This window comes from Hyla sarda, chromosome 7, assembly GCF_029499605.1.
Source record: "Hyla sarda isolate aHylSar1 chromosome 7, aHylSar1.hap1, whole genome shotgun sequence".
Taxonomy (NCBI): Eukaryota; Metazoa; Chordata; class Amphibia; order Anura; family Hylidae; genus Hyla; species Hyla sarda.
The window spans coordinates 82,141,734-82,156,694 of record NC_079195.1 but is presented as its reverse complement, the minus strand read 5'-3'; the positions used below and the strand labels follow the sequence as shown (position 1 = coordinate 82,156,694).

The 14,961-nt window shown below is 38.4% G+C and overlaps 1 protein-coding gene across 4 annotated transcripts in view; it reads left to right on the top strand.

The window, feature by feature from the left end:
• The window catches only part of ARID5B (AT-rich interaction domain 5B), a 338,170-nt gene extending 324,265 nt beyond the window's left edge, over nucleotides 1-13,905 (top strand). For all 4 annotated transcript variants that reach the window (XM_056529837.1, XM_056529838.1, XM_056529839.1 and 1 more), the window contains one exon: nucleotides 1,593-13,905. In XM_056529837.1, coding sequence (XP_056385812.1) covers nucleotides 1,593-3,740 — 2,148 coding nt within the window. In that variant the 3' untranslated portion in view covers nucleotides 3,741-13,905. The remainder of the gene's footprint in view (nucleotides 1-1,592) is intronic.
• The last annotated feature ends 1,056 nt before the right edge of the window (nucleotides 13,906-14,961 follow it).

The following is a 14,961-nucleotide window of genomic DNA, read 5'->3' as shown; positions in this document are numbered from 1 at the left end:
TATATACATAAAAAACACAACATACATAAGTGCATTGATGTGGTGGATGTAACAATGACATATGGCTAACCCTCAAAACTGATGCAAAATTGAGACATTAGCCAGTATATCCTTATATGAAGGACATACCTGAGCCCGCACACCAACGCCAAGGTTTCTCAAGTGATGCGGGACCTAACACTAAACCTGCCTGTACATGATAAGCAAAAAACAGGGGCAAATGCGAAATTACAAAAGCTTTTGGTCCGACTTACAGACTGCTCCCAGTAATAACTCCAATGTGAATGATCACACAAACAATGGGAGGAAGGAAGCAGGCTATAAGCCCCACCTAAGTATGCTGATGAGTTGCCGGCCTCACAGGTGCATCTATATGCTACCTATACATGATAATAAAGGCGCATTGGTATAATATTACAAAACAAACACAACAAGAACGTGGTAAAAAATGTCAGGAAGTGCTCGAGCCCAAATGCTGATGTGCATTTATAAGTGTATAGGTAGCATATAGATGCACCTGTGAGGCCGGCAACTCATCAGCCTACTTAGGTGGGGCTTATAGCCTGCTTCATTCCTCCCATTGTTTGTGTGATCATTCACACTGGAGTTGATACTGGGAGCAGTCTGTAAGTCGGACCAAAAGCTTTTGTAATTGCGCATTAGCCCCTGTTTTTTGCTTATCATGCACAGGCAGGTTTAGGTTAGGTCCCGCATCACTTGAGAAACCTTGGCCTTGGTGTGCGGGCTCAGGTATGTCCTTCAAATAAGGATATACTGACTAATGTCTCAATTTTGCATCAGTTTTGAGGGTTAGCCATATGTCACTGTTTACATCCACCACATCAGTGCACTTATGTATGTTGTGTTTTTTTACTATTCTATGTTCACATCCACACACCCATTCATCGGGTAAGGATGATATTGTTGGTCCTTGTGGTCGGTTGCAGACATCCTTCATTGTATGCATTTTTTGCTGGGGATTGCCCATAGCAACGGACCACAAGTGCAGGACTTGCTATTCCTTATAAATGCACATCAGCATTTGGGCTCGAGCACTTCCTGACATTTTTGACCACGTTCTTGTTGTGTGGTATATATACATAGCAGAATAATTTGTACCATTATCAGAAAAATTTAGCTGTTAGCAGGCTTTAGTAGAAGGTCCTTATGAGCTTTCTGCACACTATTTTATTATGAAGTTTGCAGTAAGCTCCCTCTAAAGGCAACTGCAGGCAGCTGTGATGGTATCATATAAATCTATGTCTATTCAGAGGATTCTGCGCTCTCTGACAGCTATTCAAGTTATTCAAGTATATTTAGTGCATACATTGATTGGCAGTCTCATCCCTACTACTAGGACTGTCAACAGATGATGCAGTGGAATCAACTAAACATTATATCTGCCAAGCTTTCTGACTTGTGACTAGGGTATGTGTGGAAACAGTATACTGAAACTGCTGCCAACAAACGGGTCAAATAATCACAATCCAATACTATTTACAATAAATAGGCTATGAATTTTATTCTGTTTGACTATCCCAATGATTTTGCTTAAAAAGTGACCACTAAAAGAGTGTTTTTTTTTTTTCCAGGGTTCAGCACAGGAGGAAACAGATGTAAATGAGAAAAACCTGTCTTTTACTTGTGATTCTGAGGAGATTATGACAAAGATAGACAACGCAGATATGATAGAAGACAGCGAGTCCACACATCTGGATGAAGAAGAACTGGATGAGCCCATTCCTAGCATATGTCACGTAAAAACAGAAGATAAAATAGACTCAGAACCTATTTCCTTTGACTCATGCCCCAATGTTATAAAAGAGAATAATTCTAGTTTAGCAGATGATGAACCAGAAACACTCATAGAAAGTACATCTGTACTAAAAGCTGAGCATGGCAAGCAAGAATTGCCAGATCCATCAGAAAGGGAAATGCGAGAAGGACATTACAATATGTTTCCCTCAATTCAGGTCCAGCTGCAGCATGAAATCCACATGGCAGATGAAAAATTGCCAGAAATGCCAGATTATATTGCAAACTGCACAGTAAAAATGGACCCACTGGTCTCTGAGGACCTTAAAAACCCTCTGGACAGCAACATTTTACAGAATGCATTGAAGCAGAATCCCAAAGTGTACTTGGTTCAGACTCTGGACATGTTGAAAGAGAAGGATACTTTGTCATCGGCATCGAATGAGGAATCATCATTCAGTTACACGCCTCTGCTTTATTCGAGGGGAAACCCGGGTATAATGTCTCCATTAGCAAAAAAGAAGCTATTGTCACAAGTTAGCGGGGCTTCACAAACTGGAAGTTACCCCTATGGCTCTCCACCTCCACTTATTAGCAAAAAAAAATTAAATTCCAAAATAGAAGTATCCCAACCTTTAGTGCAAACCCATCAGGTATCGAACTCTGAAACAGTGACTATAAACAGACCGTCCGTAATACAACATGTTCAAAGTTTTAAGCAAAAATCAGCAGATGACAAAAAGACTATGAATGACCTGTACAAAAGCAGTACTTTAAGTAAAGCTGACTCTTACCGCTGTGAATTTGCTAAGCAGCATCAGAGTGTTCTGGCAGAATCGTACTCCTTGAAGTCTAGTATGCTTGAATGCAAAGAGCAAATGGCTGAAAAGCGAGCTGCACACAACTCCAACGTGCCAGCCTTTTTGGCTGAGTTCTATTCATCGCCTCACCTGCATAGACTTTACCGGCATACAGAGCACCATCTTCATAATGAACATTCATCAAAATACCACCCTCGGGAAATGTATAGAGAAAGTGAAAATGTGTCCTCAACTCTCAAACATCAAGAGAAACTTCACTACCATCACTCAGTACATCAACAAGAAAAACAGAATGTCTCCGATAATATGGATGACCAGCCGACTGATTTAAGCCTTCCAAAATCTATGCACAAGCACACTTCAAAAATGCCAGGAACAAACCTTTCTCATCATTTCATACATCAAGACAGCAAAACCCATCAAAGTTCATTTCAAGTTCCAAACAGTAAGGCTATTGGCATAGACTGTAACCCAAAAGCCTGTAGAGTTTCACCCATGCCGATACAAGTACCAAAAAGGCATGCAGAATCAGTTCACAGGACCATTAAAGCCCACAGTGTAAGACTTGATAACATAAGAAAGATGGAAGCCACAGTCCATCCCATCACGGTTGGTAAAGCCAGTGCACAGAACTGTGGGACCTCACGATCTTTTAAAAGAAATCTAGATGATATGGACAGCCCTCACTGCGAGAAAAAAATAAGAGCAGTGTCTCCTTTAAATTTACCTAAGGAGATATCAGGTCAAGAGGGTGAAAGCAGCAAATCACTGCATGACATTCACTCTGGTAGTATGATGGAGAGCCACAAATATCCACTATCAACGCCAATCTTTACCGGGATCTACCCTGGAGGTCTGTGTAGTGGGCTAAGCTCACGCATACCACCCGCCTATACCCATCCACTGCAGTACTTGAAAAACCAGAGTGTGCTTTCACCACTAATGCAACCCTTAGCGCTCCATTCCTTGATGATGCAAAGACAATATCTAACCAACTCCACTAACTCCCAGCAGCTATATAGACATTTGGCTTCAGCCTCCCCAGTAGGATCTTCATATGGTGACCTACTACACAACAACATTTATCCTTTAACAGCCATCAACCCGCAGTCCTCTTTTCCTTCTTCCCAATTATCATCTGTACACCCCAGCACAAAACTTTAAGCAATTGTCCTGTGGCAAACAAAATAAATAGCTACATTCCTTGCCTAGCACAATATTCTGCATAAAAACACTCTCTACTGTGCGAGCCACACTGTAACTCTATATGTAAAATATTAGAGGTTAAAAACAATGGAGTCAAGGTCACACTTTGCCTGGGTTGGTTCATTTTTATATTGAAAACAGCTTGCACAAAAAGGAACCTAGTGTGCTCCACACTTATGTGACAGAAATAAAAGAAACAGAAAAAAAAGCTGGAATATTGTAGGTTCAGATGTCACAAAATGCTCTAGAGGCAATGGTTTAGCTTTTTGTCTTTTTTTTTTTTTTTTTTGACTGTTAAAGGTTCAATCAATGCAATGTATAGTTACAAGTAAATTTTAACACTATAATGGCAGAAGAAGGTTAAACACTGTTCATTTGACTGTACATATCTGCCAGTGTCACTGTCTTTTCTATTAATTTATATGGAATAAGCCCGCAGTTGATTTATTTGCTTTTTTTAAAATTATTTTTGTTTTTTTATTAAACAGTTGTGTGTAAACGGCAAGGTCATTTTGAGAGGTTGATTTTGTGTGTTGTCAGGATTATAACTTAAAAAGCAGTTTTTACCATCCATGCATGTTTACAAATCATACCCATTACCTACACCCATTTCTTGGCTGAGCTAATACTATTGCGTACACAACAGCAATTGCCGAAGTATATAAATAATATAATACTTAGTCCCATCTCTATTCTCGTTACGAAGGCCTCCAAGCAAATTAACATAAACTGTGCTCCTTTGTTGACTGGAGTTTTTCTTTAAAATTCCAGATTTTTCTTGTGTGACCATCACCAAAAATAACATTACAGCAAGCATGTGCGTACAATTTTTGGCCACTTTGGAACATCTCACTGCTATAGCAAAACAAAGCCAAACTGAGCAAGAATTCAACAATTCTAGATTCCTGTCTTTCATTAAAGTATTTAATATTTGAATGAAAAATAATCTACAGGGACCAAACACCTAACATTTACCTGTATCAATACCCCATTCCCAGCTTTTTGCCATATTGTTGTGAATAAGGGCTCATTCACACTATGGAATCTCTGCCTGGAGATATTAGGTGTGGAGATCTTGACAGGAGCGTGCGCCAGCAATGCAAGGACCGGTCAGAAATGCCTTGTGTCAATAGACAACAATGCAGTTCAAAGCAGATTCTGCCACAAGAATGAACATATTAATTCTTTTAGCAAAGTCTGGGTTCCGGAATTCCATAGTTTGGTGAAGTACAATAGGAAGCTGCTAAATCATATTTTCCAAGCTAAATTTTGCTTCGGAAATTACGTAGTTTGAATGAGCCCTACGAATACATGGTGAACCATAAAGAACATTTGGGCTCATAAGTGTTTGTTAATGATGTCTTAATCATCAGTTTGGGTGAATGTAGATCTACCCAAACTGCAGAAAATAAGAGGAACTACTATAATCCAATAACAATAGAAGGAGTTTATCAGTTATGCCTATTAGTATAAAGTGTTACTATCAAAAAATTTGAAAGTGTTACTCTCCAAATCAATCAGTCTGGACGTTTAGACCCCACCAATTGCTAGAAAGAGTTGGGGGAATTGCTTTACTGACTGCTTTTTCCTCTCTCTTGCTGCAGGAGGTCGGCTCTATAAGACGTACTATAGAATCTATCTCCTGCAACATGCCGGTAAGAGCAGTGAGCCAGGGCGAGAAACGCCCAATTGGGCAATTCTCCCAGTTCATTCTAGTGATCAGTTGGAGTTTGACATGGCTCATGCACTCTTTTTGGCATTAAATTTTTAGATGAATTTGCCCAAAATGCAATGCATTAGTTTTTTCGCACAATTCACGCCAAGAAAGTGTTGTAAACAAAATTTTCCCCCACTGTGTATTCTCATGCACTCATTTAAATCAAGTCAATGACTACCTTAAAAATTATAGGAACAAATGATAGAGAGAAATATATTTTTAGATGTACGGCCATGTATGGCCAAGCCTGCTGAGTGATCTGACCTCTTACTTTCATTTCAGATAAAGTGCTTGTTTACTAGTAAAACTCTATGATGACATATCTGCTCCCATAGCCAATAATTAAGTATGGTATTTTGGCAATTTGCTCTGTAGGCCAGGGTTCACCTACCTGGTTTGCTTTGCAATTTGCAAAACGCTTGTTTGACCTGTTTCCATTTTTGATGCTGGTTTTTGTTAGGCATTTCAAGTCTTTGGTTCCTAAAAAAAAAAAAATGCATACCATTTGATTTCTAGCCTTATAAATATACTATTTGTGGTAATTCCCTATCTATGTGGTGTCACTCTAAGCAGCCCCACTTCAAAACACATGCTATACATTGGCAAACATTATCAAGAGGCAACTATATAAAAAAAAAAATGAAAAAAAAATTAATCACTCTTGCCCATACTTTAAGAAACATTAAAAACTTGTTTCAACAATCTTTACAGGATTCATGTTTTCTATAGAACGTATATTTACTATACGACTTATAACACTTTTTCTTGTAAACTAAATGAGGGTCAATCGATTTGCAATTTTTAAAGGACCCCTAGTTGACCCTTGATGAACAGAGGCAGCACATTGTCCACAGCAGAGTGTTGTCAGTCATAACAAGTGGTAACTGCAACCGTGTCCAATAGTTTGTCTACCAGTTTTAGTTTACTAGTGGTATTAAAGGAACTAAAAGCAAGGGTAACCATAGAGTAAAGAATTTAAGGGTGGTGAGGGTATTATGAACTCATAGGAGCTAATGGAAATATTGAGGCATGAGTTTAGTCTTAACTAGGGAGATACTTAAAATGGGGCTCTCATTCTCCATTAACTTACACATTTTGTTCACCAATATACGGTAATAATATTAAGAAGGCTGGTGTCGGATGTGACTTAAGGTATCATGGCTCTCATTCACAATGAATCCATTACTGTCGGATCAGTTTTTAAACAGATCCTTGCCAATTTTGGTCATTTGACTACCATGCTGGAAATGGAGGGAATGTCTATCAGCAAGTTATGCATATAAGCAAAGGAAGGTTCAGCTGGTCGTGACTAATCTGACTAGTGCAAGGACTATGGGGGGGGGGTTATCATTTTTACCTGTTGTCAGTTTATTTTTACCCGTTTATTTGGTAACTTTGGCGCATACCATATTCTACCTTTGGTATGTGTGTTTTTCATGTCAGAATATTGTTGGCCGGGATTTGCATTAAACATGAGTCAAAAAGAGGCAAATTGGTGCCAAACCACAATTGTTGCCAATGTTAAATTACTGACCACTGCAAAAACCATACACAGGACTGTCAAAATCCTAGCAAGTTTACAAAATGACAGTGGAGAGAATGCGCCAAAAGACTTTGGTGCAAAAAGACACTGCACCCAAAAAATGCATCAAACATACGCAATAAAAAACACATAAATCTGTTGATAAATGCCCCCTATATATTTATATTTGTATGCATTCATGCTTTAAACCCCCCCCCCCCCATATACGGTACTTACTAATCTTACAAAACATTCTGATCTTTTTATTAAAACAAAACAGGCTATACTATATACTATTGTCTAGGCTGTTGTTAAGGATGGTGTCCCTTAAACATGGGCTATGATCCACAGATGTTTGTATCATCTGATAAGGGGACCGGCAACAATAAGTAAGAGTCACTGTGAATTATAGGAGATGATCCAGAATCCCATGATTTTCGATGACATTTGGCTCTGTTTACCCATTTTTAGAAATTATCTTCATCATGCTTAAAATCAAGTAATATTAACATACACCTGTTACCTTCACGCAGTCAAGACGTCCACATTCATGAGCTTGGAGCTGCTACCTGGAGTCTCATGAATATTCATCAGGTTTTGTGAATATTAATTGTAAAGAGCCTTAATGATGTCACTGCTCCTATTGAATTGATCAGTCTCATGAATATTGGCAGCATTCTGGGTAGATGACAGGTGCTTGTTAACTGGAAACATATCCAGATCTGACTTATTTTCAGTCTGCATTAATCCCCAAATTTGAATTACATGGAGTGTTTTTCCTTCGATGGCTTGGTTAAATGTAATAATTGTAAAAAAAAAAAAAAAAAAAAAACACACCGAGCTGTACCCAAGCTTTACTAAGCCTTAAAGCTGCTCACAATAGACATAATATATATAACCGCTTGATTATCTTTCACAGTGGGCAAGCAAATTTAGCTGCGCACATAACGTAAACTGCCATGAATTATTCTTTATTCAAATGAAAACAAATGTAAGTAAATGTAAGTACTTCCAGATCTCTGACGAGAATTATATTAATAAACCACTTCCTTTGTTCTCTAATCATTTTGGTGTAAACATTAGAGAAATGAAAGCATTTAACAATCCAAGTTCTAGGCAAATACCGGGCGATGGAAATGTGCAAGCAAAAGGGGAATTGATATTTTAGAAAATTACATAGAGAATAGAGGTAATTAGAGACTGATTTAAAGTTATATCTCTTGAGTGCTGTAAAATCTGCTTGTAGGTATGTTACTATGTTACTGGCTTTTAAGATGGTACATTATTACGTTGTCTAAGAACATTGCAGAACACAATGATAAATGTCAGACATTAGTAAGGCTGTTTATAGGTTACTTTTCATACACAGATATCTCAGGGTTTGTTAGAGGTAGCAGGACTGGGTTGGCCTCTGGGCACTATTTTATAGTGTGTTATTAGTTGTTTGCAAAAGGACTGTGGGCAAAAGCAGAGGTTGCAGTCACGCCCAGATCCAACAGGGAGGTTTATTAGTCTTTCTGCCAGATAAGAGAAAACTAGTATTGATAGTTGACAGCTGGGATCCTATCTATGGGAAGTAAAATTGTAAACTTTAATATTAAATGGTTATAGTGCAGCACTATGCACAATAATCATTTTTCTAAATTATTTTCAATTTATCTTGTATATAGTTATACAGAGTGGCTATTGACCACACTCCCTTCTCCACTGTCTTTATAGCACCAATAGCCAGCACGAGACCCAGTGGCTAACAATTTTTCCCCCCAGATCAGTTGTTGTTGAAATGAGCTGGTAAACCTGCTTTTTACCTGTCAAATTCTGTGTCCTATAAGGGTTTTATCATAAATGGCTGCAGGTAATACCCATTTTATCCATAAAACCATGTACCCATTATCAATTTGAAATCTGAAACCTGCAGACTGCATGCCAGTATGGTTGTGGCCACACTCTGGCTATGTCTGTGCTGTTATTCATAGTAGGTAAAAAGGTATTGGGTAAAGCAGTCCACAACCACGGGCCACGTAGCTGTGGGCACCTACATCAATGGCAACAGAGATAGATTTGTGGCATTATCATGTCTTGACAACAGTGTTATTTCTATCTTTCTAAGATGATATCAATGGAACTAGCTGATTTTTTTCCCCTTTCAATTCCCCTGTGTCTGCCTTTGTTTTCCAGTTGCAATATTGCTAATATCATTTCATTTTTATCATCTGAAAATAAGATAAGCTGTTGATGTCGCACTTTGTGTTTCCGCTCCATTTACATCAGTCTTGTGTGCCTTTAATACATTAACTGTCAGTCAGGAGGTAATGACGCTTGAGATAATGGGTGACAGAAAATGGTTGATTTTTAACTAATAAGAAAAGACAAAACCAATGCAGTTAATGTGGTTACACAGCTTGTAAACAGGGTCAGGGTTCGCAGCTCCCTAGTGCTGATGGGTAGGTGCCAATGATGGGATAGCACATCGGTAAAATGCCGCTTGTAGCTGGTGTGTAGCAATATCTGTATGGTTGGATTGGTTCCAATCATTACAATATTTTTAAAGTTGAAATCATTTTAATAACAATGTATTCATGTTTAGACTACAGACTGTTGTAAATGGAGTTGAGCAACAAGGAATCGGAAAAGAGCTGTAGATTGTGGTCATATCCATCCCTTGACAATGCAATTTTTAAAGATAGAACCTCACTTTAAAGCAGTGGTCTCCAACCTGTGTCTCTCTCTCTACTGCTGCAAAACTGCAACTCCGAGAATGCACTTATTATTTGCCTTGCAACAGTTAGTAAGTCACAGGTTAGGGAACACTGCCTTAAGGAAAACTTAATCTTTATTTATTTTTATTTTTTTTGTTTAGACTTTTCCTTTAAATAGGTACTGTCACTTAAAAAAAAGAAGTGTCGAAACTTTAAATGGTTGGGGCCTTGTTGTTTAGACCCCAACTGATCACTAGAAGGCGCTAAGTGTGTTATTTCCTCTGTACCATGTGACCGTCCCAATGTCCTAATATGCGCAGAGAGCAGGGAGAGAAGCTCTTAGCCCTATGCTTCTTTCCTCAGTTTCTGTAATCATTTGCTGGGATTCAAGTGCTAAGTTCAAGTGCTTAGGTACACTTTAAGTTTTCATCAGACTACGTCAATCTTAAATCAGGTGAATTTTCAGAATTTTTTAATGTCCATATGAATCCAAACTGGCATAAGACATCTTGAAATGAAAGTAACCCATGAGTCCATTCACTTAATCATAGTCTTTTAGGAATATACTCCGATGACACTGTAGATACCATCTTACTATATTCATTCCCTTGTCTAAATGCTCCTTTGGCTTGTCCTGTACTTGTAAGATCGTAGATTCCATTGGTTAGATGGAGTCCCATTTGGACCTTTTATGAGCAAATGTCATCTGTAAGCAATTGATTGACACCTGTAGGACATAGGCGGTATAGTGGCAGTCATTCAGTGTTTGCTGGAAAATATTACCTTTGCTTAGTGCCATTTGATCCTTTTTGAAAGTGATATGAGTGATTCTGCCCTGTGTACGGCTCTGCAGAATATGTTGACACTATAAAGCAACAGGAACTATAATCGCCCTCAGCCTCATCAATACTTCTTTAATTATAAATCTTACATTAAAAGCAAACCTCAGCGTTTCCACCAGTATTAGCTAGTGGCATACAGCATATTCCATTCACTTTGACATCATTATGATTCATTTTCAGTATGTTACTTTGTAAATTATTGATTTTACCTGAAAGTGTTTTCAAAGCCGGCAACAGATCGGCTTCTAAATGAACACTATTGGCAGAAACCCCCCGCTGGATTATTTGTTTAAAAACTGCTTACAGGAATCTTGGATACAGTTCAAAAAGACGGTTGAATTCTCGCTCAGCTAAGAGCAGATTAAAAAAAATTGTTTTAGAAAGGGGCTTTGTTTGCATTGTGAGAGTTCAAGGGGATTTAATACCGAATTGCACAAGTCTATGTAGTGCAATTAAACCATTGTTTGAAGTTTGAAGGAAAAAAAAATCACTGAAAATTCTAATTGGCAATACTCATAAATCTATGAAGTGCATTCCCTTCCAAGAAATGTTGTAACACACGATTCTGCCGCGTTACTCATTCATTACCCGCTCTCAAGGTTGTGAGATAAAACATTCCACTAACCTCTGGCAAAAGTGTGAACAGTTTTTAGTTTTCATGAGCTTAAATCACAACCAGGAGAGAATGGCTGATGTCCGCAGAATGCTACCCCCCCCCCCCCCCATCCACCCAGCCAAATGGTCACACAAAAATATTTTGCTAAAACATTTTTCAATGAAGAGGAAATATCAAGTTCCCTTCTGAAGTAAACCAAATATATTTCAGTGTACTCTTATTAAAATGTGATGCATGACCTCTAAGAAGTACTGTTACTAATAGATCAAACTATAGCCACCCACTCATTCTCGTGTATTTATGTGCCTTTGCGGAGAATATGAAAGTATATATCTGGAGCAGACTAAACATCCCCTGTGTAACCCCCCCCCCCCCCCCTTGTATTTTATTTTCCATGTACATGTGCTGTGTAGCACATCTGATCAAACAGATACAATCTTCATTTAGGCTTTTGCCATGAACCACGTCTTTATATTTTGTAAAAGATGCCGTTTGTTTTGTAATCACTTCTAATGTGCTGTATGGTATGCGTGTGGTATATTGTATATGTAGAGATGTGTGTGCAGGCACACAGTGATCAGCATGGTGTCCATAAATGTGCTTGTACACACGTGCAGGACAATATTAGAGGCTGCATGGCACTTGACTATCGTGAAGGCTTTTATTACAAAAGAACATAAATCTACCTACTCACTAGTAACCTGTGACAACCAGATCACCGATCCATTTCATAGGCAATTTCTTTAAAACGTGACAAGTTGTCTTCAAGTATGGGATTTCTAGAGAACCTCTACATGAATGTTGGATCTGCCTAAACAGGTGAAGGGTGCACTTTAAATGGGATGTTCCAGGGAATACAAGTCCAATATATGGGGGGCAGTAAATTGGAAGCCCTCCTGCAAGTTTCATGAATGCAAGGACGGCTCTCTAATAAAAGGTGGACTTGAACTAGCTGATTGTCTGGGTCAGTTCCAGATTTGTTCCAGGAGGTTCCACATGTCAGACTCCACCTATTTGGCTTTTATATCATGTCTGACTAGTATTATACGTTTTAATAGGCAATGTATTTGAAGGGGCTTTCCAGGATCAGAATAACATGTCTACTATTGCAGCCCAATCCTCATTCAAGTGAAGTCTCGTTACCAGACAATTTCTATGGACAAGGGTGACACTATTTATGACAAAAAGCACACCCTTTCTTTAAAAAAAACAAAAACAACCTTTAAACAGTTTGAGCCTATATTATCCCTAAAGAAGGTTGCATGTGATTAAAGGGAACCGGTCATTCTGTCCAAACCACAAGTCGTTTGAGTGGTCCCCGGTGGCTTCTCCTAACCCCCCCCCCCTTTCCCCCAGCCTTATAGATCTCTCCATTTTTAGGTATGGAAAAAGATCTATCAATCACGGCTGGCAGGGCAGGCAGGAGCCACCAGGGACCACTCCAGTGACTTGTGGGTCCGGCACCATGAAAGTGATGAACGGTTCCATTAAATATAAATATTTCATCTAATATGAGTCTCCAACCCTCCATAATCTCCAGGTCCTAAGTTTCAAGAATTTATCCATGCAAATGTCTGTATTCCTAGATGTGACGAAATACATCCAAATATCTTATTATTTTCAGAGGTCCGAACGTTCCAACAGCTCCGGTCCACAAGTTCATTGGGAGGAGATATAGGAGAGCAGTGCCAGTGGGATACCTTCTTTTCTTTACTGATCTTATTATTTTCTCTTACTTTTTTCAGTGACACCTATGCACCCAAAATTAAAGGGAAACTGCTTTAACTGTAAGTCATCGGGACGGTCACTGGTGTTTTTTTTCCACCCCCACCGGCCTTGATGGACAGATGTCTTCCTATACCCAAACCCATACTTCAATATCAAAACATATTTTTTTCTGTGTTGTCTATACCCAAACAAGGAGATATCTATTAATCAGATCTGGTGGGTGGGGAAAAGTTGCTGGGGACCACCCTGATGACTTGTGATTCAGGCAGCATGAAAGGGGTGACAGGTACCCATTAAAATAATGTTTATATTATATAAAAAATATTTAAAAAAATATATAAGACAAAAAATATCCATCATGATCCACTTAGATTCACAGCTTCAGTGTGCCCCTGGAAATTGTTGTAGACTGTTGGGGACTAATACATGAATGGCTGGGAGTGGGCCATACTTTACTGTTACCCTGCCTTTACCTGTCTTTACCTGTGCACCTCATGTTTATGTGAATGGTAATCTCACACAGACATTACCAGTTTTGTTAGCCACAAGCACTTACAAAGGAAACATTGCTGTAAATGTATGACATATTTTACTTGGAGTTGACGTTTTGTCATATATTGCTGGCTGTGTATATTTTTTTAAAAAGGAAAACCAATAATCTGCTGTAAATATTGTACACTTTTTGTGATTCAAGTCATGTAGCTTAAAAGCTGTGTAAGTGAATATTTGTATATAGTCTAAAGGCCCAGTAATGTTCTAGCTCGGATTCTCAATTGAAAATAAAAGGTTATTGAGTAACCTTGTGTGAGTCTAAACACTACCGCAAGAAAACGCTGAGCCAAACACTGACACTCAATTTTTGTATGTTTTCCAAATTGTACCTATCCAATCGCTTTTGATACTGTATGATGTGCTAATAAAATTTCCCAATCACATAGCAGACAAAAAGATATTTTGTACTTTTTGATCCACTGTAATATTTAATAAAACATTACTATGAACTAATTTGTGGCTAATCCTTTTCTTTATAGAGCCTGGGTGTTAAGAATTTAGTGAAATGTAATTTTTAGTACATTAGTATGGAGGCCGCCATCTTGCCTGGGCTGCTTTTAACAGCATTTAAACATTTGCTGTACAGCAAGCCCCATGGATATAGGCAACAATAGACTGGGGAGATCCTATTCACTCATATGGGAGAGTTTTCTAGGTATGCTTTGTGACCTGTGCAGAGGTGGGGGTACAGGAAGGGGAAAGCTGAACTCTGACCATCATCTATCGTGAATAGTCTGATTCTGTCCTTATCTCTACACTGGTGTCACATTGGCTTTGTTAGGAGTTCTATATTAGGCCAGCATAGTCGAGAGTGGAAGATGTTGAATTTGAGGGTGTGTAGTATTCTATTCTATTCCCGGACCAAATAAAGCAAGGGCCCCCAGCAAGACACCACCCCTGCTCCCACCTCTGCCCCATCCCTAATCCTGCCCAAACCACTCCTTATTCCCCACCCCGACATATCAATTATAACTACATGCACTAAAATTATTATGTTTAAAATTGTCATCTTCTGACGCCTATACCTTTTTTATTTTTTCACATACATGGCTATATTGGGGGCTCATTTTTTGTGCCGTAGTCTGTAGTTTTTATAGGTACCATTTTTGTTTTGATGGGACTTTTTGATAGCTTTTTATTAAAAATATTTTTAGGTATATAAAATTACCAAAAATGCACAATTTTGGACTTTTTTACATGTATGTCATCGACCGTGCGGTTTAGCTAACTTTATATTTTAACAGTTTGGACATTTACACACATGGTGGTACCAAATATGGTTATTTTAATTTTTTTATTACATTATCTTATTTAAAAAATAAAAAAGGGGTATTTAAACTTTTAATAGGAAGGGGTTAATTTACTTTTCTTAATTTTTTTTTTAAAACACTTAATACCATGGAATCTTTTGATTGCATATACTGTTCAATGCTATGATGCAATCAGGACCCAACAGGTTTGAAGCACGTTCAGCCCATGAGCACTCTTTAAACCCCAGTAACG